The sequence below is a fragment of the Anguilla anguilla genome, chromosome 4, assembly GCF_013347855.1.
Source record: "Anguilla anguilla isolate fAngAng1 chromosome 4, fAngAng1.pri, whole genome shotgun sequence".
NCBI classification, from domain to species: Eukaryota; Metazoa; Chordata; class Actinopteri; order Anguilliformes; family Anguillidae; genus Anguilla; species Anguilla anguilla.
In genome coordinates, this window is record NC_049204.1 from 24,965,444 (window position 1) to 24,984,117 (window position 18,674).

The 18,674-nt window shown below is 49.9% G+C and overlaps 1 protein-coding gene across 6 annotated transcripts in view; it reads right to left on the reverse strand.

Moving 5' to 3' along the window:
* Positions 1-18,674, reverse strand: part of pip5k1ca (phosphatidylinositol-4-phosphate 5-kinase, type I, gamma a) — a 49,269-nt gene that overhangs the window by 12,144 nt on the left and 18,451 nt on the right. For all 6 annotated transcript variants that reach the window (XM_035415720.1, XM_035415718.1, XM_035415717.1 and 3 more), the window contains exons 2-10: positions 11,418-11,449; positions 9,989-10,081; positions 9,747-9,877; positions 9,090-9,207; positions 6,494-6,646; positions 3,690-3,989; positions 2,700-2,905; positions 2,012-2,095; positions 1,783-1,831 (exon numbers count right to left, since the gene is read on the reverse strand). In XM_035415720.1, the coding sequence (XP_035271611.1) occupies positions 1,783-1,831; positions 2,012-2,095; positions 2,700-2,905; positions 3,690-3,989; positions 6,494-6,646; positions 9,090-9,207; positions 9,747-9,877; positions 9,989-10,081; positions 11,418-11,449 (1,166 nt within the window). The remainder of the gene's footprint in view (positions 1-1,782; positions 1,832-2,011; positions 2,096-2,699; positions 2,906-3,689; positions 3,990-6,493; positions 6,647-9,089; positions 9,208-9,746; positions 9,878-9,988; positions 10,082-11,417; positions 11,450-18,674) is intronic.

The window sequence follows — 18,674 nt, forward strand, 5'->3', positions numbered from 1 at the left end:
AGCTCCTACGGCTCAGAGAAACGAGGCGGCGCTAACGTCCCGGGCCTCAGCGGCTCGTTCAGAGCGCCGCCCGCCACGCCGCCGCTGGAGAAGAGCGCTGCAGACGTACACGTGTCTCAGTGCATAATTAAACACCTGCCGCTCCGTCCCAGATCCCGCCGCTAACGCCGCGCTCCTGCCTGGCGCTCGCCGCCGCGCCGCTAGGGACGGCGTGTACATTACCGGCAGGAGCGGCGGGGGATGAGCTGCAGGTCGGCTGGGAGGAGCAGCGGGGGGACGAGCTGCAGGTCGGCTGGGAGGAGCGGCGGGGGGATGAGCTGCAGGTCGGCTGGGAGCAGCGGCGGGGGGACGAGCTGCAGGTCGGCTGGGAGGAGCGGCGGGGGGACGAGCTGCAGGTCGGCTGGGAGCAGCGGCGGGGGGACGAGCTGCAGGTCGGCTGGGAGGAGCAACGGGGGGACGAGCTGCAGGTCGGCTGGGAGGAGCAGCGGGGGGACGAGCTGCAGGTCGGCTGGGAGGAGCAGCGGGGGGACGAGCTGCAGGTCGGCTGAGAGGAGCGGCGGGGGGATGAGCTGCAGGTCGGCGGGGAGGAGCGGCGGAACGCAGGCCGCCACGATCAAAACAGAGAGCAGCCTAATGCAAGCAAGCTGGAGAAAGGAACGCGCCTGTATCTCAGGTCAGCGTCAGTGCGCTTCCTACTGGGGTGAAGGAGAGCAATGAGTCTTCAGAAGGGAGTGAGACCTCAGAAGAGAGTGAGTCCTTAAAAGAGAGTGAGTCCTCAAAAGGAAGTCCTTAGAAGAGAGTGAGCCCTCAGAAGAGAGTGAGTCCTCAGAAGGGAGTGAGTCCTTAGAAGAGAGTGAGACCTCAGAAGAGAGTGAGACCTCAGAAGGCAGTGAGTCCTCAGAAGAGAGTGAGTCCTCAGAAGGGAGTGAGTCCTCAGAAGGGAGTGAGTCCTCAGAAGGCAGTGAGTCCTCAGAAGGCAGTGAGTCCTCAGAAGGGAGTGAGTCCTCAGAAGGCAGTGAGTCCTCATAAGGGAGTGAGTCCTTAGAAGAGTGAGACCTCAGAAGAGAGTGAGTCCTCAGAAGGCAGTGAGTCCTCATAAGGGAGTGAGTCCTCATAAAGGAGTGAGTCCTCAGAAGAGAGTGAGTCCTCAGAAGAGAGTGAGTCCTCAGAAGAGAGTGAGTCCTCATAAGGGAGTGAGTCCTCATAAGGGAGTGAGTCCTCAGAAGAGAGTGAGTCCTCATAAGGCAGTCAGTCCTCATAAGGGAGTGAGTCCTCAGTACAGGGTCCTCAGAAAGAACCCAAACTGCTTCAGAACGGAGCGTCTTACTCAGGATAGGGCTACGCTCATGAGCTACGCTTACAGGCTGGCAGCCGCTCTTACGGCAGCCTGCCGAGGCTCTGAATCGGGAGAATCGGCACCCGCTGCTTGATTAATGAATGAAGGGAGGGAGTGGGGTTACCCGTGGGGCGAGAGTTCACACCGCAGCCAGACAGGGGCCGAGACGGGCGCTGCCCCGCGGCCCACGATAAATTACTCAAACCCAGCTGGAGGGTGTCAATCTCAAAGTCTCCGCCCCTCTTGAGCCACACCACCACAGTCTGCCTGGAAGTCTATTTTTCAGAACCTTTGGGCGAGACTTGGGCGGTGCCATACCGTATCAGAGTGAGGGTATATCAGAGTATAAAAAAATACACTTTGGCATTTTTCAGTGGGAAGTCTTAGCAATGACTATCGGCTGAATTGTGGGGTGGGGGTTAAAAAAGATTAAATGAATTACTCACTCCATCATGAACAAGAGCCTTCCATGTGTGCTCCAGTTTCTTTATTAGCCTACAACAAACACAGCACAAAGTCATGTGGTTTCAAGCATAAAACACGAACATGTTAAAGCCATGCGTATTGCTTCTATATCACCGCGCTGCACAGACAAGATGTTTTATTACCAGGGAGTGCAGTCGCTCTCCTGGAGAGTAAATGAGCAAAGGCGGTCGATGGCAGTGGCAGATTTACCTGTAGGACTGCAGGATGTCGATGATTCCGATGTAGAGCAAGAGACGCTCCCCTTTGCTGTTGACTGCAGGGATGCCGCCCATTCTGCAGAAAGACAGCAGCAGACGTTTATTTCTCTGCAGCGTCTACTACGGGTGTGAGGCTACGGCTGAGAACACGTCCAGCGCACCACACATTCCCAGCCCAAGCATATGGGGGGGGGGGGGGTAAGTGGCATGTATGAGTGTATCGGAAAAGTGACCAGACCTGGGTCAAAAACCGTATCTGAAATTGCGTTCTGAAAACATTTTAGATGGCGGTGCAATCTGAAAACACTTCTGTGGATCCCTGGGTTTTCCACAAGACACACTACTAACCAAAAAGCACAGTATTTGTTTCATATTGTGGAAAATACATTGCTTTTTAAAAATGTGTGGGTATTGTAGTAGTATCTTAAATGGTTAAATCAGTGATCTTCATTCCTGGTCCTGGTGGGCTGCTGGGTTTGTTACTACTCGGCACTTAATTGATCAATTAAAGCAGTCGATTACACAGTTAACCTGGTCTCTTGGGTCTGAACTGGTTGCTGATATCAAGGCGAAAACAAAAACGAGGACCGGCCTAACCAGGACCAGGAATGAAGATGACTGGGTTAAATGATTGGTAATGAAGGGCTGGACCCAGGCCTCCGGGCGGGACGGCGACTCACGTGTCGTCGGTGTCGATGGACTCGCCGCAGGCCGCGGCCCCCTGGATGGACTCCATGGCGGTGGAGTACAGGGCCTTCTGGGCCACGGGCCTCTTCTCGTCGCTGGAGCCCGGCGAGCCCTCGGTCTGCCTGTCCCGCTCCGCCTGGTCCAGGTTGTGCACCCCCAGCAGCAGGCTGTAGTCCATGATCTTGAAGCTCTCCAGAACCTGAAACGCACCGTCGCACGGCATAGTCTAGAGTTGGGAAAGTCCAGGGGTCAGAATGTAAAATTCCTGCCATGTGTTTCTTCCACCAATGAACTCAGCCAGCTGATTCTGCTAATTAGTTTTACCTCCTGGCTGAAGAACTGGGCCAATTAATGGGCTAATTAGCAAATCCAGATTGGAACAAACTGCCTGGCAGGACTTTTACTTTCTGAACCTGGATTTTCTGCCTCTGAGTACTGTCTCTGAACATCAGGAGGGGCTTTACTGTAGTTCAGTGGGAAAGTTAAGAGCTGTTGCCTTGGAGATGGAAAAGAAAAAGGCATATAGTAGTGATGGATTTTGAGCGATGATTCATGAATCTCATAATGAGTGAAAGCTTCCAAGTGCTGTCACTGGTTCATCTGTACCAATAAAGTGCTGTTGTTCTCCATAGCAGAATGCAATGATTGCTTCAATTCAGTGAGCCTCTGGCAGTTCACAATGGTGCCAACCATTTTAGGTTTCATGAGGCCCACCCATTGTTAACATAGGTAGCACACAGCATAGTTCTATTAGTTAAAAAAGTATTATTGTTCACAGGAAAAATAATGAAATGTATATCCAGTACTTAACCCGTTGAAGAGTATGTTTTTTGGAAAGTTTTTTCAGAATTCCAAGTCAGTGTTCTAGAAGTTACCAGCACTGATTGTGACATCAGCATTAGAATGTTCGCTCAAGAACGTTCCATCGCGTGTTTGTGATAAGAGTGCAGAGCTTCGGGCGCCTTCAGGCTCCGCCCCCTTACCAGGCAGTCCCTTTGCAGGGTCTTGACCAGGGCGCTGTGGGTGTCGGTGTCCAGCATCAGGCCGTCCTGCAGGTCCTGCATGAAGTCCAGGTCCTTGAAGGTGGGCTTGGCCTTCTCCCGCTCCTTCCTGGAGGCGCGGCGCTTGTAGGTGGAGCCCTTCAGGTCGTACTTGAGGTGCATGCGCACCACGCGCGGCAGGATGTTGTTCATCACCACCACGCGGATGTTCTTGCCCCCCGACTGGACGCAGTACAGCCCGAAGAACTTGGGGAGCAGGGTGCGGGGGTTCTGGTTCAGGTTCTGGAACAGGAGGAGAGACAAAGCGAGGAGTTACTGACAGTGAAAAAAATCCTCCCTTCCAAATGATACTGATTAAATGTATTCACCTCAGAAATAAAAATAGTCCCTCAAACTAGAAATATTATGTTAAGTGATCTGCTGTTGATACTTATTTTAATATGTAAGAAGCTCACATTATACTGTTATTTTCCATTTATCATAAATTACTGATGAAAGGCTATGCTGAAGAGCCTTGTGAATACTAAAAGATTCCACAACTGCACTGTGGAATTTATGATAGGGAAAAAAATGTGCCACGTACACAGAAATACAAGAACACCATTAATAGCTGTTTATGAAAAGGCCTTGGTCGATTAAAATCACCCATCCATGAGATTAAATCAATCAACACGTTAGGTCACCAGATATGTCCTCATTCGTGCAAGTTAGCAGTGGATATTCATATAGATCCTAAAGGCAAAGCAATACCAGGAGAAGCAATATGTGAATTCACACGCCAAAACAACACCATGCAATTAAGAATACCCGCCAAAACAACACCAGAAAATTTACTGGATTAAATAGTACATTCACAAAGGGGGCTTCACTTAAGTAAAAAATGAGCTTTATCTTTATCACAGGGTCTGGAAATGGAAGCTGCCCCTTTGCACCGTAAGCATTTAGGAATTGCATTCTGGGTAATGCATTTCTGCCATTAACCAAATTCCTACACATTCATGCTTTGACAAGTCCATCGGCCCTTTGTGAATCTTCACCCAAACACCATGGCGACGATCCATCCAACTACCAATTAACCAATCAGCGGACAATGTGAACTGACCGATCGCTTTATGCCCAATCCGATTAGTGTAATGACCCCACACGCCCATTCAAACCAAGCCGAAGGCCTGAGGGCCCTGTGTTAACTGTCTAACGGGCGCAGGCAGAGTGTGTTAGAGGGTGCTGAGGGTAAACACAGCTGCAGGCCTCTCAGGGCCAGGGGACCACGGGGCCACGGGGCCACAGGGAGGGTCACCTCTGGGGACGACGGCCTTCAGAAGGACAGCCTACAGAGAGACGGCAGTCCTGCCGTCCGAGTGCCAGAGCACTGCTGTAAGAAGCTCACCCCACACGCGTGCGTGAGGAGAACGAGGAGGACCAGAGCTAGGACAGGGAGAGCATGAGAGAGAGAGAGAGAGAGAGAGTGAGAGAGAGAGAGAGTGAGTGAGTGAGAGAGAGAACGAGTGAGTGATTGAGTGAGTGAGAGAGTGAGAGTGAGAGAGAGAGAGAAACATGAAGTGGACAGATGTTCATAACCTGGACAGAGCAAAAGACATGAAGTGATAAATGGCTTCCTGAGGCTGCTGGGCTGTGCTCATTCACCCGGGCAGGGCGCCTGACCCCGGCGTGGGGCTGAATTTATCCCCTCGCTGCGGTCCCATTAAAGCCCCTGCTCTGGAGGCGGAGTCACTCAGGAGGTCAGTGTAAATGACCGGGCCCCGGTCGCCAGAGCCGCGTTTCGCAGGGCGAGGGACACACGGCTCGTGCGTTAATCCCCCTGGACTTCACGCGCAGGTGCACACGCGCACACGCGCACACGCAGCCGGGCCCTCGGGACCCCGCCGCGTCTGAAATAGAAAGGTGAGCCGCTACGGCGGCGTTGCGGGTCAACCGGCCGCTTCCAGCGCGCCCGGCGGAATTAATCCGGCACGGATCCCCGCGCCGTTCCTGACCTCTGACGGGCTGAGGCCGGTCTGAAGCGGTTAAACCGGTCTGAAGCGGACCGAGGCTAAAGCGCGCGGCTCGGCCGGGTCACAGAAGAGAACGACCTTTACGAGAGGCGGGTCTTTAAAAAAACACAAAAAACATATAAAGTGACATTTATGAAGGAAAGCCATTTTGCATCGGCGGCAAGCTCAACATGGCCGCCATTATCCCCGTACCGAGCTCCGGGACAAAAAGAGAAAGACAGACAGGAGGTACAGAAAAAAGAGTGAGAGAGAAAGCACAGGGAGAAGTGAAAAAAGAGTGAGAGAGGGAGGGTGAAGGGGAGAAGGAGAGAGTGACAGCAGGGAATGGTGAAGGGGAAATAAAGAGAGTGAGAGAGGGAGGGTGAAGGGGGGAAGGAGAGACTGAGAGAGGGTAGGAGAAAGGGAAATGGAGAGAGTGAGAGAGGGTAGGAGAAAGGGAAATGGAGAGAGGGAGGGTGAAGGGGGAAGGAGAGAGTGAGAGCGGGGGATGGTGAAGGAGAAACAGAGAGAGCAAGAGAGGGAGGGAGAAAGGAAGAAGGAGAGACTGAGAGAGGGAAGGAGAAAGGGAAATGGAGAGTGAGAGAGGGATAGATGGTGAAAGGGAGATGGAGAGCTAGAGTGAAGGGGAGCAGCAAAGAGTGAGAGAGAGAGGGAGGAAGAAGGGGAGTAGGAGAGAGGAAGAGAGAGGGAGAGAGAAGGGGAGAAGGAGAGAGTAAGAGAGACGGAGGGAGAAGAGGAGAAGGAGAGAGGCAGGTGCGCTGGGGCAGAGCTCACCATGTAGTATCCAGGCAGCAGCTTCTGCAGGAATTCTGCTTCCTTGTGCATGACGGTCTTGATGATGAACTCGTCGTCCCTGGTGACGTAGAAGACGGAGCCGCTGGCCCCCGGATTGGACAGCTCAATCAGGGGCTCGTTGCAGAGGGAATACTGAGGAAACGCAGAGACAGAGTCACTCACCGTGAAAATAACATCACCCTCTGAGGACCAGGGCCTCACACAACACTCAGCTTCAAACCATTTCATATTTTCTACAATTCTCAAGTGTTTTCCATTGCTCGCTCTAAAATATAACAAGTCTGCACATTTTCATATTCATTTTCACTAATCTGAAAAACCCTCCCAAGGAGGCCGGCTGGCGTTCCCTCTCTGGGCTTAATAAGAAGGGCATTAGTGTGCTAATCTCCATCTGGAGCCGGGCGGGGTGTGCAGGGCAGATACTGTGAGCTTAGAGACAGAGCCGCGCAGTCTGGATAAGTCACGGATCAGCGGCGGGAGGCGAGCTCACAGCTTCTGCACACGCGATCAGCCGGAGGAGCTGCAGCAGGACAAACCGACGGGTTAAAACTGGCGGGACGTGCCTGCAACGGCGAGAACACCCCCCCCACCCCCCACCGGTCAGTTTCAGACCCCTCACCTGTAGCAAAATTCCTCTGCACCTAATTGGCTCACGGGGAAATGTGGTCTGTGTCAACGTGAGCAGCACGTCGACCGCGCTGTTTGTGTACGCCCTAACTGCACGGGGGACGACGCGCGTCACTTTTTACACAGGAAGAGGCGTTAATCAAAGGAGCCTTTCATACGGCGCCGGGTGGGGAAATGAAGTCATAGCCGACGAGTCCGGGAGGCGCGGCGCGGCGGGGGTACGTGTCGGGAAGCGGGGGGGGGGGGGTGTCCTGGTGAGATGGCAGGGTGGAGAAGCCGTCTTACGGGGACCGGGAGAGCAATGTGCACGAGTCTCGCCTTCAGGCCCCCGAGGAGAGCCTCTCCTGAGCCCCTCACACTCAACACACCGCCCCGGGGTGTTTATTTCCACCGAGGGGAACTCAACACACACACACACCGCGTCTCAGTCTGAACACTTTTAGAGCAGAAGCCGTGTAATATTACCCAATGAAAAGGAAGCCGTCAAGTGCCACATAAGTGATGGCAATGCTAAGTAATGGCAGCACTGTTCTGGACAGAGCGTGACAAGCGCATGAAAAATATGCATTGTGTAATGCGCAGTGAGGTCGCAGGTGCTGCGTGTTCTCAGACAGACAGACAAGGGGAGAGGGGAGATGGGAAGGACCATGATGTGGGGTCACACCACACCCTCAACAGCTTAATAGAAATTTTATTATATCCTGACGCCAAAAGGAACGCACACACATGTATGCATGGAGACAGAAATACACAAACACACAACACACATCAGCCCACACAGAAAAACACAGACACACACACACACGTACGCACACACGCGCACTCACACGCATGCACACACACACAAGCAAGCCACTGCCTCATGACTGCAGTTCAGATGGAGCTCCCAGACCGCTGACTTTGTTAGCGATGCAGGGTGACTCACACACGCTCCTCAGCCTCAGTGCTAATGGGGTGAGACAGGCTGCTGCTCATGGGGTGGGACAGGCAGGCAGGCAGGCAGGCAGGCAGTCCCCCCCCCCGTCCCACCACAGCCCCCGCTGCCACTGCCCGGCTGCATCGCGGGACATCTCACTTCCAGTCGGGCGTTGCGATGAGTGCCATGCCGGTGCGCTGGTGATGCATTGTGGGGGATGAGCTCATTGGACAGAGGCCATGACACAGCAGGTGCTTCCCACCAGCGCCTGTAGAGGCTCTGATACTGAACTGATTCATTTACCAAATCCTCCTAACCCCACCTCCACAGGGGCTCATGTTTGGAGGACTACATTTCCCAACCTCAGGAAGCCCTTTAAGCCTCAACTTCTTGCCATGGTCTAGCATTGTGTGCCCAGCTTATACTTGTCTACTATGGTTCATAAGCACACCCACTTCCAGGACATAACCAATCACTTCAGTTCGGTGGGTGCAGGCCTAAGGTAAAAGGCAGAGGCTTGTGCTGGTGGTTCAAACAGAAAATATGGGACATCGGCAAGCAGGGGAATAGTCAGAAGCATGTGTCAAATACTTCACACTTCTGCAAACCGCCCTCTAAGAATCTGAACAATGTCAAAGCTGGCAGTCCCTCCCATGCCTATAGCTGCTACAGTAAGTGTCGCTTATAGATGGTAAGCAGGGAGTGTCTTTGGGACTGGCCTTGCTCTAGTACCATGGTCCCCAGACACCGGTCCGTGGACTCGCACCAGTCCTATCGATAAGGCCCACGGCCTGTCAACACGCCCAGCTGCTATAGCTATTAGCAGACATAAATTTAACGAGACCACAAAGTTACTGGAGGCCCAGTTTACCATTAACAGCCAGAGGTGATGCGACGTTGCTAAGACCGATGTACCACCGCTATAGGAAGGTTTTACAGTGGTCATAATTATGATATACCTGCAATGCAGTCAACACTCCCGATATCACTACAGATGACAGGACGGGAGTGGGCGTGGCGCCCGTCTCTCACCAGATAGTCATCGGGCCGGATGCCGAAGAGCTCCCGGAAGTAACGGAACGCCACGGGGGCGTACGTCTTGAAGCGGAAGTCCGGAAAGTGGTGGGCCGGAGTCAGATTGCTGCCTTCGCTGGGGTTCAAAGTGAGAGAGACATCTCATTGGCTGTCACGCCAAACTATCTCCTATGTTCAAAAATTTCAACATAATAGAGGATGATAAACAACATAATACTGTTCACATCTAGTTGAGATAGGAAAAAATGCATTATTCATATGAATGGTGGCACGTGTCTAAACTTCAACACTATGGTTTTGTACCCTTTCTGATCCAGAGGCCCTCACCCAGACACAAGGGCATCCAGGGGCCCCCATCCTAAGTTAAATACGGTTATATTTAAGAAAGGCTTTATAGTCTGAAATTTTTTCCCATATCTGCATATAGTCATTGCTTTTCAAGCCTGGCCATGGACTATCTATCTACAGTACCTTCAAGGACACCCAGGGATCTGCGAACCCCCTGTTGAAAACTTCAGACAAATAAAATTCTCATCTGAACGATAAATGCCTTTCACTCTCTCCTGAAGTGAAGTTACACATATTAAGCCCATTCACCACCATAGCGGAGGAGTCCCTTCCCCCAGCCATGCACCACGTCGCTCGGTGAGTCACCTGGGGAAGAAGATGCTCTCCACCACGTAGAAGTCCTGCATCAGCACGTCTCTCTCGGGCTTGGAGCTCAGGTTGCCCACGGTGTAGCCGATGCCCAGCTGAATGGCGCCTTTGAGGGCCGAGGACGTGGTCTGTGAGGGGAGGGAAGAGAGAGTGCTAACGTTAGCGCCGCGACTCGGACATCTGGATCGCTGCTCCAGAGGTGGTTCGGGGTGCGGGGAGCGAGGGGGGGGGGGGGGTACCTTCTTATAAGTGGTCTCTCCGGACGCGTCCACTCCCCTGTGGCCGATCTTCTTAGCGGGGCCCAAGCCGGGCAGTCCAGAGGAGGAGGCCATCTAAATAGGAAGCATCAATAAGGACCTGTATCCATTCACAACAATTCAGCCACACTAAAATGGTAAACAGACTGCATTCATCTAGCAAATTTTCCAGCAACAACTGCACAAAGCACGTTACAATGGATGCCTCTCATTCACCTATTCACACACTCACACACACACACACACACACACACACGCACGCATACCAATCGATCAAGGCAGCCATGCAAGGCCCAAACCAGCTCTTTGGTTAGGTGTCTTAGAACCGACAACCTTCCAGTTGCCAGATGACCGCTCAACCTCCCGAGCTAATGTCACCCCAAACACACCTTTGGTGGGAGAATTTCTGTCTAAATGGAATTAGACCTTTAGAAATTCAATGAGCCCTTTTTTAGGATTAAAGCAAATATGTCTCCACGCTCTACTCAACACAGAGGCTATTTCCATGTTGTTTTAAATATGCATAGACCTGTATTGTGTTTCATCTTCAAAATGGCTGACAGCATGGCCACATTAAAAACAAGCACCTGGAAAATAATGGGCAATGGCACCTCTAACTCCTGAAAAACCTACAGTTTACTCCCAGGAGGCGGCCATTATGTTCGCTAATTACCGTGTAGCTGCGGTCAGCTCTTTAATTCTGCCTGCATTACTGAAGGTTTGTCTTCGTGGCTGCGCCGTAACATTGAAAAAGATTCCGTTATTCGTTAATGGGGGAGGTAGAAATGACAAATAAGGATGGAAACAACCAAACAAATACAATTTAGTAGAATTTAGTCAGGAAAATGGTGAGCATTGTTCGGCTGAATGGCCTGTTCTCGCCATTATGTTATGTTACAAATAAAAATAATGAAACGGACATGTTGCAATAGGGAGTTTTATGAACTTGGCCTTCTTGCATTAAACAGAAGAGGCATGGTTCCTGAAGGAGGTCAGGCTTCAGAAAGCCATCTGAACACAGCAGTTTAAATTGGGCTTCAGAAAGCCATCTGAACACAGCAGTTTAAATTGGGCTTCAGAAAGCCATCTGAACACAGCAGTTTAAATTGGGCTTCAGAAAGCCATCTGAACACAGCAGTTTAAATTGGGCTTCAGAAAGCCATCTGAACAGGGCAGTTTAAATTGGGCTTCAGAAAGCCATCTGAACACAGTAGTTTAAATTGGGCTTCAGAAAGCCATCTGAACAGGGCAGTTTAAATTGGGCTTCAGAAAGCCATCTGAACACAGTAGTTTAAATTGGGCTTTGGGTACGCGCTGGACCAGCTTCACCCTGAACGCCCCGCACCACACGCCCAGCCCTGAACGCGCTCTGGGATGAGCCGTGCCCCAGCTGAGCGGGCGCCGCCCTTACCTCCGTCACGAAGGCCTTCTTCGCAGCGGACTCTGAAAGAGACACAAAGAGAACAGTGTGTGAGCAACCTGTGTACACAGGGCCCAGCCACGCCACCTGCTCAAATACCACACACAGACATCACTATAAACAACAACGGGTCCTTTTACAGACAGCACTGCATGGAATGGGAAAATACAAGATGTGTGAACAAACACCTATTATACATGGATTGAATACTGGACCTAAATGTACACCACCTGGAACAAACACCTATGAGACATGGATTGGATATTGAACTCAAATGCAGGGCACCTGGAACAAACGTCAATGACACATGGATTGGATATTGGACCTAAATGTACACCACCTGGAACAAACACCTATGAGACATGGATTGGATATCGAACTCAAATGCAGGGCACCTGGAACAAACGTCAATGACACATGGATTGGATATTGCACCTAAATGTACACCACCTGGAACAAACATCTATGAGACCTGGATTGGATACTGGACCTAAATGTATGCCACCTGGAACAAACATTTACGAGACATAGATTGTCTTTCCAAGAAAACAAGAGGAAACATTAATTAGCATGCTGTTGTAAAAGGCTGAAAATAGACTTCATCCAGAATCTACACTCAACTTAATCAAGGTACGAAGAGAGGGGTTGAACCACAGACCTTGACAGGACTGTTCAATAAGGACTGGAGAGAAAATCTATTCATCTCATTCATAAATGTAAGTATGAAATTCAATGAGATATATAGTACACACACACAAATATTAAAAGCTCATTTCAGAAAAAAAGGGAATTTCATATTTGCATAAATTGATGACATTCACATATTCATATATTCACTAATATGAACATTAAATGGTCCAAATTGAAGAAAATTAACTGCAGTCTTCATTGGGATCTACATGTGTACAGTAGAGCACATTAATGTCCAAGATAGAGTCTAAACTACAGGCTGCAATACTACGGCCCAGCGTGTACAGATCAAGCCCCCGGGTCTTCCACATGACGCCGAAAACGGCCTCATTTTCTGGATCCGCGGCGTTAGCCCCACCCCCCCCCCCCCCCGCCCCCGCCAGCCGCAGTGATGCACGCTCTCTCGTGGAGGCCCTCGTGACTGAGTGGGAGAAAAGCCCATCTGCTCCCCCTCCCCCCAGCACACCCCCCCCCCTCACCCCCGCGTACGGCTCCATCTCACGCAGGCTGCCCACTCAGAGACGAGCGAGGCGCGTCGTGGCAGCTAAACCCCTCCCCAGGTGACGATATCAGGCCGAGCGAAAGCGTGACGCCGCCTGGCGCAGTGGCGGTGCGCGCGGCGGTCTGCTGAGCTTCGCTATCCCCCGCCACGCCGCCTCCGCTCATTCCCCCGCCCTCCATCTCCTCCATCTCATCCCATTATGAACAGCAGCCCCCGTTCCCGTTCCCCCCCCCCGCCCCCACACACACACACACACACACACACACACAACCCCCGCTTTGGGAGGAGGGCCGCGTTATTTTCCTCATTTCTAACCACACTTCAGCTTCCTCTCTGCGTGCGAGCGTCCATTCACACAGCCCGCCATGTCACTATATCACCGCTCTCCGGGCTCTTTAGTGGAAACACAATCTCGCTGATCGGATTCATTAAGAGCGCGGCTTGCTCTTTTCCCCGCCGTTCTCTCATTTTCTGACGCGTTAAAGCCAGCGAAGGCAAGCCGGGGTCCCGTTCCACGCGCCCCTCGATGAGCAGCGATCGATAAAGCCAGCTCTTTGTCTTACCCCAACACCCGTCCCCACAACATCATTTCCCCGTTACTGTAATACAAAGGTTCCAGAACTGCACAACTATGTATATCCCTCATAAACTTCCACACCTGTCTCCAAACATATCGAGGCCATCATGTCATGCGGTTCGGGTCATTCCTTTCTAATTAGAGCACAAGCAGAAACACACAAATATTCTCTCCTCTAGTTGCTGGAACACCAACATGCTCATTTCCCATGTGCCTCTATAGGGAGAAAGCCTCTGTATTCTTCTGATTTAATGTTGTCTATTTTTATATATACATGTCTTCTACAACTTCCACTTTAAAGATGTCTGAGAAATTTGTGTCATTGGTGTTCCTGAACCCTTTAAGGTGAAAGGTGTTCTGAACACTCTAAAGCTGATGTCACCACTCGCTGCGGGTAACTGAAAGAAATGGAGTTCTAGAACACTGACATAGAATTGTGAAAGAAATAAAAAAATGTTCCAAAAAACCTACTCTTCAAAGGGGTAAACAGAAACTTAGAGCTAATATAACTGTTTTAACAGGAGTCACTGTCACCCTATGCTATCACATGGGACTCAGATTCGCTCAGTGACGCAGGGAATGAGTCAGCAGCACCCAGGGGAAGGTTAAGCCTGAGCCATCCCCACATGCACCCCCAACCGAGCACCTCCGACTGAGTCAGAGGGAGAGTCACACGGGACTATCCTGAGTCTCGCGCCCGCCTATCCGAAAACGGACAAACTGTCACTCACCTCCCTCTGTGTGAACGCACATTCACTACTCACCTGCGTGAAGACCACTACAATAGTCTTCCACCTCTCCCGGTGAAGAGGCCATTGAGCACTTCATCTAGAGGTTTCTAGAATAGCTGGGCTCTACAAACAGTGCCTCCCATTTTTGGAGCATGTGCTCATGAAAACTGCTGTGCGCTAACCTGAAAAAAACTATTTCGGATCACTCATTGGGCTGCTTTAGTGTGCTCCTAAATTCTTCAATTTAGGAGCACATGTGCTCCTCTGAAAAGATGCTTAGCGTAGAGCCCCCCTAACGTAGTAGCCTTCTGTATTATGAGGTCTTGTAAAAGCTAGCCCAGGAAAGCTCTGCTCTTTAATGCAGGCAGTATCCCTTCAATATGCTTTAGTTCCCAGGGGCTGCTGGGTGCCGCATCATTCGTCAACATCGACCTTCCCCGTCCGGCGAAACGCTCGAAATTCTCATTCCGATCCACTGAAATGAAACAGAATCGCCCCAAATGTGCCAGCACACATGCCGCCCTCCCCCCCCTCCCCCTGCCCTGTCCCCGGTTTCCATGGCACCCCCATTCAGGTCAGCTGGTGTTTTGTGAGGCGCACGTGCAGCTGGCTTCAGCAGACGCTCGCTGCTCCGCCCGCCGCTCCGCCCGCTGCGCCGCCCGCTCTAAATAGGCCACTCAGTGCACGGGAGCAAACAAAGGCTGCAGCCATTCACCGGCAAACTGCGCCAAACAACAGCCGCCGTGTCAGGAGCTCTCGCGGGGGGGGGGGGGGGGGCGACCGACTTTCTGCACCGCCAGAGCGCACAGTTCCTCCGGTCTCAGCACAAACATGACAGGCCAACTGCAGGCACCATTTAAAGCTCCGCTTTTGAGCAGCAAAATCAGATCGACGACATGACATTGCCACTCGCTCCACTTCTGAAAAAAGTATATATTTTTTTTAAATTGGTAAATTGACTGTATTTATATAGCCTAGCGCTGTTATCCAAAGCGCTTTACAATTGATGCCTCTCTTCTGAGTGGACTTATGTGGGGAGTCGGGAAGGGCCCTTATAATTTACGCTGTCCTTGAGAGTTTAAAGCTCCACATTTTTCCTGCATGAAGACACAACATCTTCCTGTTTTATAACAAAAACACTCCCTTTTGTGCTTGTGCCCTTAGTCAAGGGCAATGTTGACTTTTTCTGGTTAGAATGAACAAAGGCCTCAGCTTGCATAGCTATTGGATAATTTAGCTAGAGCACATAGTTAGAATCTGCTCTGCAAGGTTCTCTGTTGAAAAAAAGCATATGGCTTAAACTCAGATAGGAGCTTAGTGTCTCCCACAGCAGGGACATACGAACACTACACCCTTAGTGACTGATAGCTCACGGCCCTCCTAATTCCAGTTGAGAGAGAGAGAGAAAGAGAAAGAGAGAGAGAGAGAGAGAGAGAGAGAGAGAGAGAGAGAATGACCATCAGCCCTCTCATGTCCACTCAACCATGACTCAGCACACGCCCTTGTTCCCAATCCCTCAACTCCCATTAGATGGAACATCTGGTGCCACATCTGCCACAAGGCCAGGGGATGCCACTTGGGCAACAGAAGATGACATCACAAATAAAATATAACATCTCAAACAGAAGACAACATCCTCTAAATCCTACCGCCCCCTCCCCCCTAAGATCTACAGCTTCTTCATTCGATTGCCAATCTCTTATGTTGTTTGTTCCTATAATACAAATTATTCATACATTATTTACTGGTTAAGCAACTGAATTACTCATCCACAAATACGGATTAGCTATTTTGAAAAGGTGACTTTGACCAGGAAATGAAACACCTCTTGTGCCTCAATATCACCTCACAGCTATGACACCTCACAGCGGCGTGTATCGCAGGCTTAGCCACTGTTGATCGACAATATGCTATTCAAATGATCAAGCCCTCAATTTGCTTACACTCCACATACTTCGTCAATCTGATGATCATGAAATAAAATGATCCAATCATGAAACACAATTCAGCAGAACTGGACATGAGTACCAGCACATCCAAAACATCCACTGAGTTAAGTTCAGGGTCGTGCTCATCTAGATGGGATCAGCAGAGATCCACTGATCTTTCAGAAACTTACTCTGTTCACCACATAACCTGCAGACTGCAAATATCAATGAATCTGGCACTATGGGGCTCAAGTCCAATGAAGGAAAACATGGATGGAGCTCAGAGCAGGAAATAAATCACCTTTAATATAATTACCTTCATTCAGCTGGATCAGGTAATCGAATAAAGAAGCCATAGTTTCTGTCCTCACGGAGGTTAATTAAGTTCCGCAAGCTAGAGCAGTTCATTGTGCATTACTGGCATAGTGTAATTTCAACTGTCAAAAGATCAAAATGGCTTGCCTCTCTTTTCCCAGTGCCTTCCATTGTTGTCTAACGTAATGAGAAATGGCACACACGTTAATGAAAATGTATTGCTTGCTCTTTCTTCTACCAAATAAGAAAGGTATACATTAAGTTAACTTGAATACGCTATATCAACTGGTAGCCTATACTATTTCTCAGGGTACAATCCCTGATATTTTTTTTGGCTGGACCGCAACAGCTGGGCCAGCCCTACAAACGTGAATGTCTGTGACTGACTGACTGACTGACTGACTGATAAAGTTACACCGCACATGTCTGGGACAACGGCCGGTTCAGTCCAGCCATATACTAGGTTTTAACCTGGTCTTGTTCCAACTAAATATACTCCATGTGCTCCTTGATATGAGAGCAAATAATTACATATTATTACTTATTATTACAAAAAATACTAATATATTCATCAGCATATCATTCATGAGAGAATATTGATCATATTAACAAAAAAATTAAGTTCAGTATTTTAGTCTTGAAATTCAATCGTACTGAAACTGAATAAAATAGTGACTTTGCGAGTCGGTACTGATGCAGCCTACGTTTCGGGTAAAACCAATATAGCTCTGGTTGATTCTCCAAACGGAATGACGTCTTTTGCTCCCCACAGAGTATTAAAGTCAACAGGACGCATTCCGGAATGTTCCCGAGCATGCCGCTGGTCCAGTTCGCTCATATGAAGAACGCAATGTTCTAGAGCCTACGTTCTGCCACCAATGAAATACAACCAAATATAAAGCTGCATGAGGCCAACAGGCTGACCCTCTGTGAAACTGGTCTGCCTTTCCTTTCTCAATACAATGAGTGAAGAAGAGACGACACTGAATTGAGAGATACTAAAGTGAAAGGTAATGTTAACTCAAACCCCCGAAATGTACATAGTTGCATTTAGGAATGCAGAAGATTAAACTGGCTACTGAAGGACACTGTTAACTTGTCCAGGATGTCAAAAATGGTTTACACCTTTGGTTACCTCTACTTTCACGTGCTCCATTCTGGGCCAATGGAGCACACAGCGGCTACTGAAGACCCTACAGGAGTATTAGTTAGAAGCTCTACAAGGCCGGTGACATCTCTGATGGTGCTGTATGCCGAGCACAAAGACAGCCTCCATTTTAGACCCGTCTAATGTCATTCGCGGAGGTGCCTGTCTGTGGAGAGTGCATTAGATTAATGGCAGCCGGCCCACGGTAGCAGCGGGCGGCACTCTGTCGTTCTCTCGCAGTGCTTTTCCACGACCGCGCCTCACAGCATCACTGCCCTCGCTCTGTGCTTGGCCCCTCTCCAGCCCGCCACGGAGAGCCGCAGTATCCGCAGCCGACTGCCGTCTTCGCCATGGCGACCAGGCGTCCCGCATTCCTTCCAAACCAAGGCCCCAAGGTGCGCTCGTGCCCAGTCGCCTTCAGCTCGCTTCCCTGCGACTGCGGAGGCCTGCAGTTTCGGTTGCGCAAAACGGCACGCGCTGCACACTCCCGCAGGAAGGCCACGGTTAACCCTTTAAGGTGTGAGGTCACAAATATCTGATCAGAATGCTCTTAACTGAACATTCTAAAGCTGATGTAACAATCACTACTCGCAGTCGAAAGCGAGTTCTAGAAAACAGACTTAGAACTTTGAAAATACATTCCAAAAAAACTACCCTTCAAAGGGTGAATTAAAGATAACTGCGGACACCATATTTCCCTGAGACCCCACAGATGGTGCCTAAAGCAAAAGGACACAAGCATTCAAAGAAATGGATTCTAACAATGATGCCTAAAATTATTAGGCCTGAATAAAAGTGCTTACATCCACATGGGATAAAGGGAGTTCAGCCATTCTCTATGCCTCTGCAAACGTGTGTAACACGCTGCAGGGGCAGATTTGACAGCCTTTCCACACTGAATTACACCGGTGTCTCCAACACCTTACTCAGATAACAAGGCACGGTACAATTACAACCAAAGGTATATCAAACTTCACAGCGTTTAACCAATTCTTACTGTACGTGTGGGAATAGAAAAGTAGGCTACACACGTGACAGATTGAAAGAAATTCATCATCTTGAATTTAGAGCTCAGCAGTATCACTTACAGCAGGCCAAACAAGCCACATGATCAATAGGTCTTTAAACACATAAATCTATGTACGCACAAAACAACCAAACTGTAATTATGAAATAAATTCATATAAAAAGTGGATTCTCTAAAAATAAATGTAGCCTTCGTCATTAAAGATACCATTCAAGGCTCTTCGACACTCAATTCCCATTGCTCATAAAAGTCTTTGTGGAGCTCTGTTCAGCCCCAAGTTATGAAAGCTTCAACGTTCTTCAGAGGAGACAAAAGACAACATTCCACAATG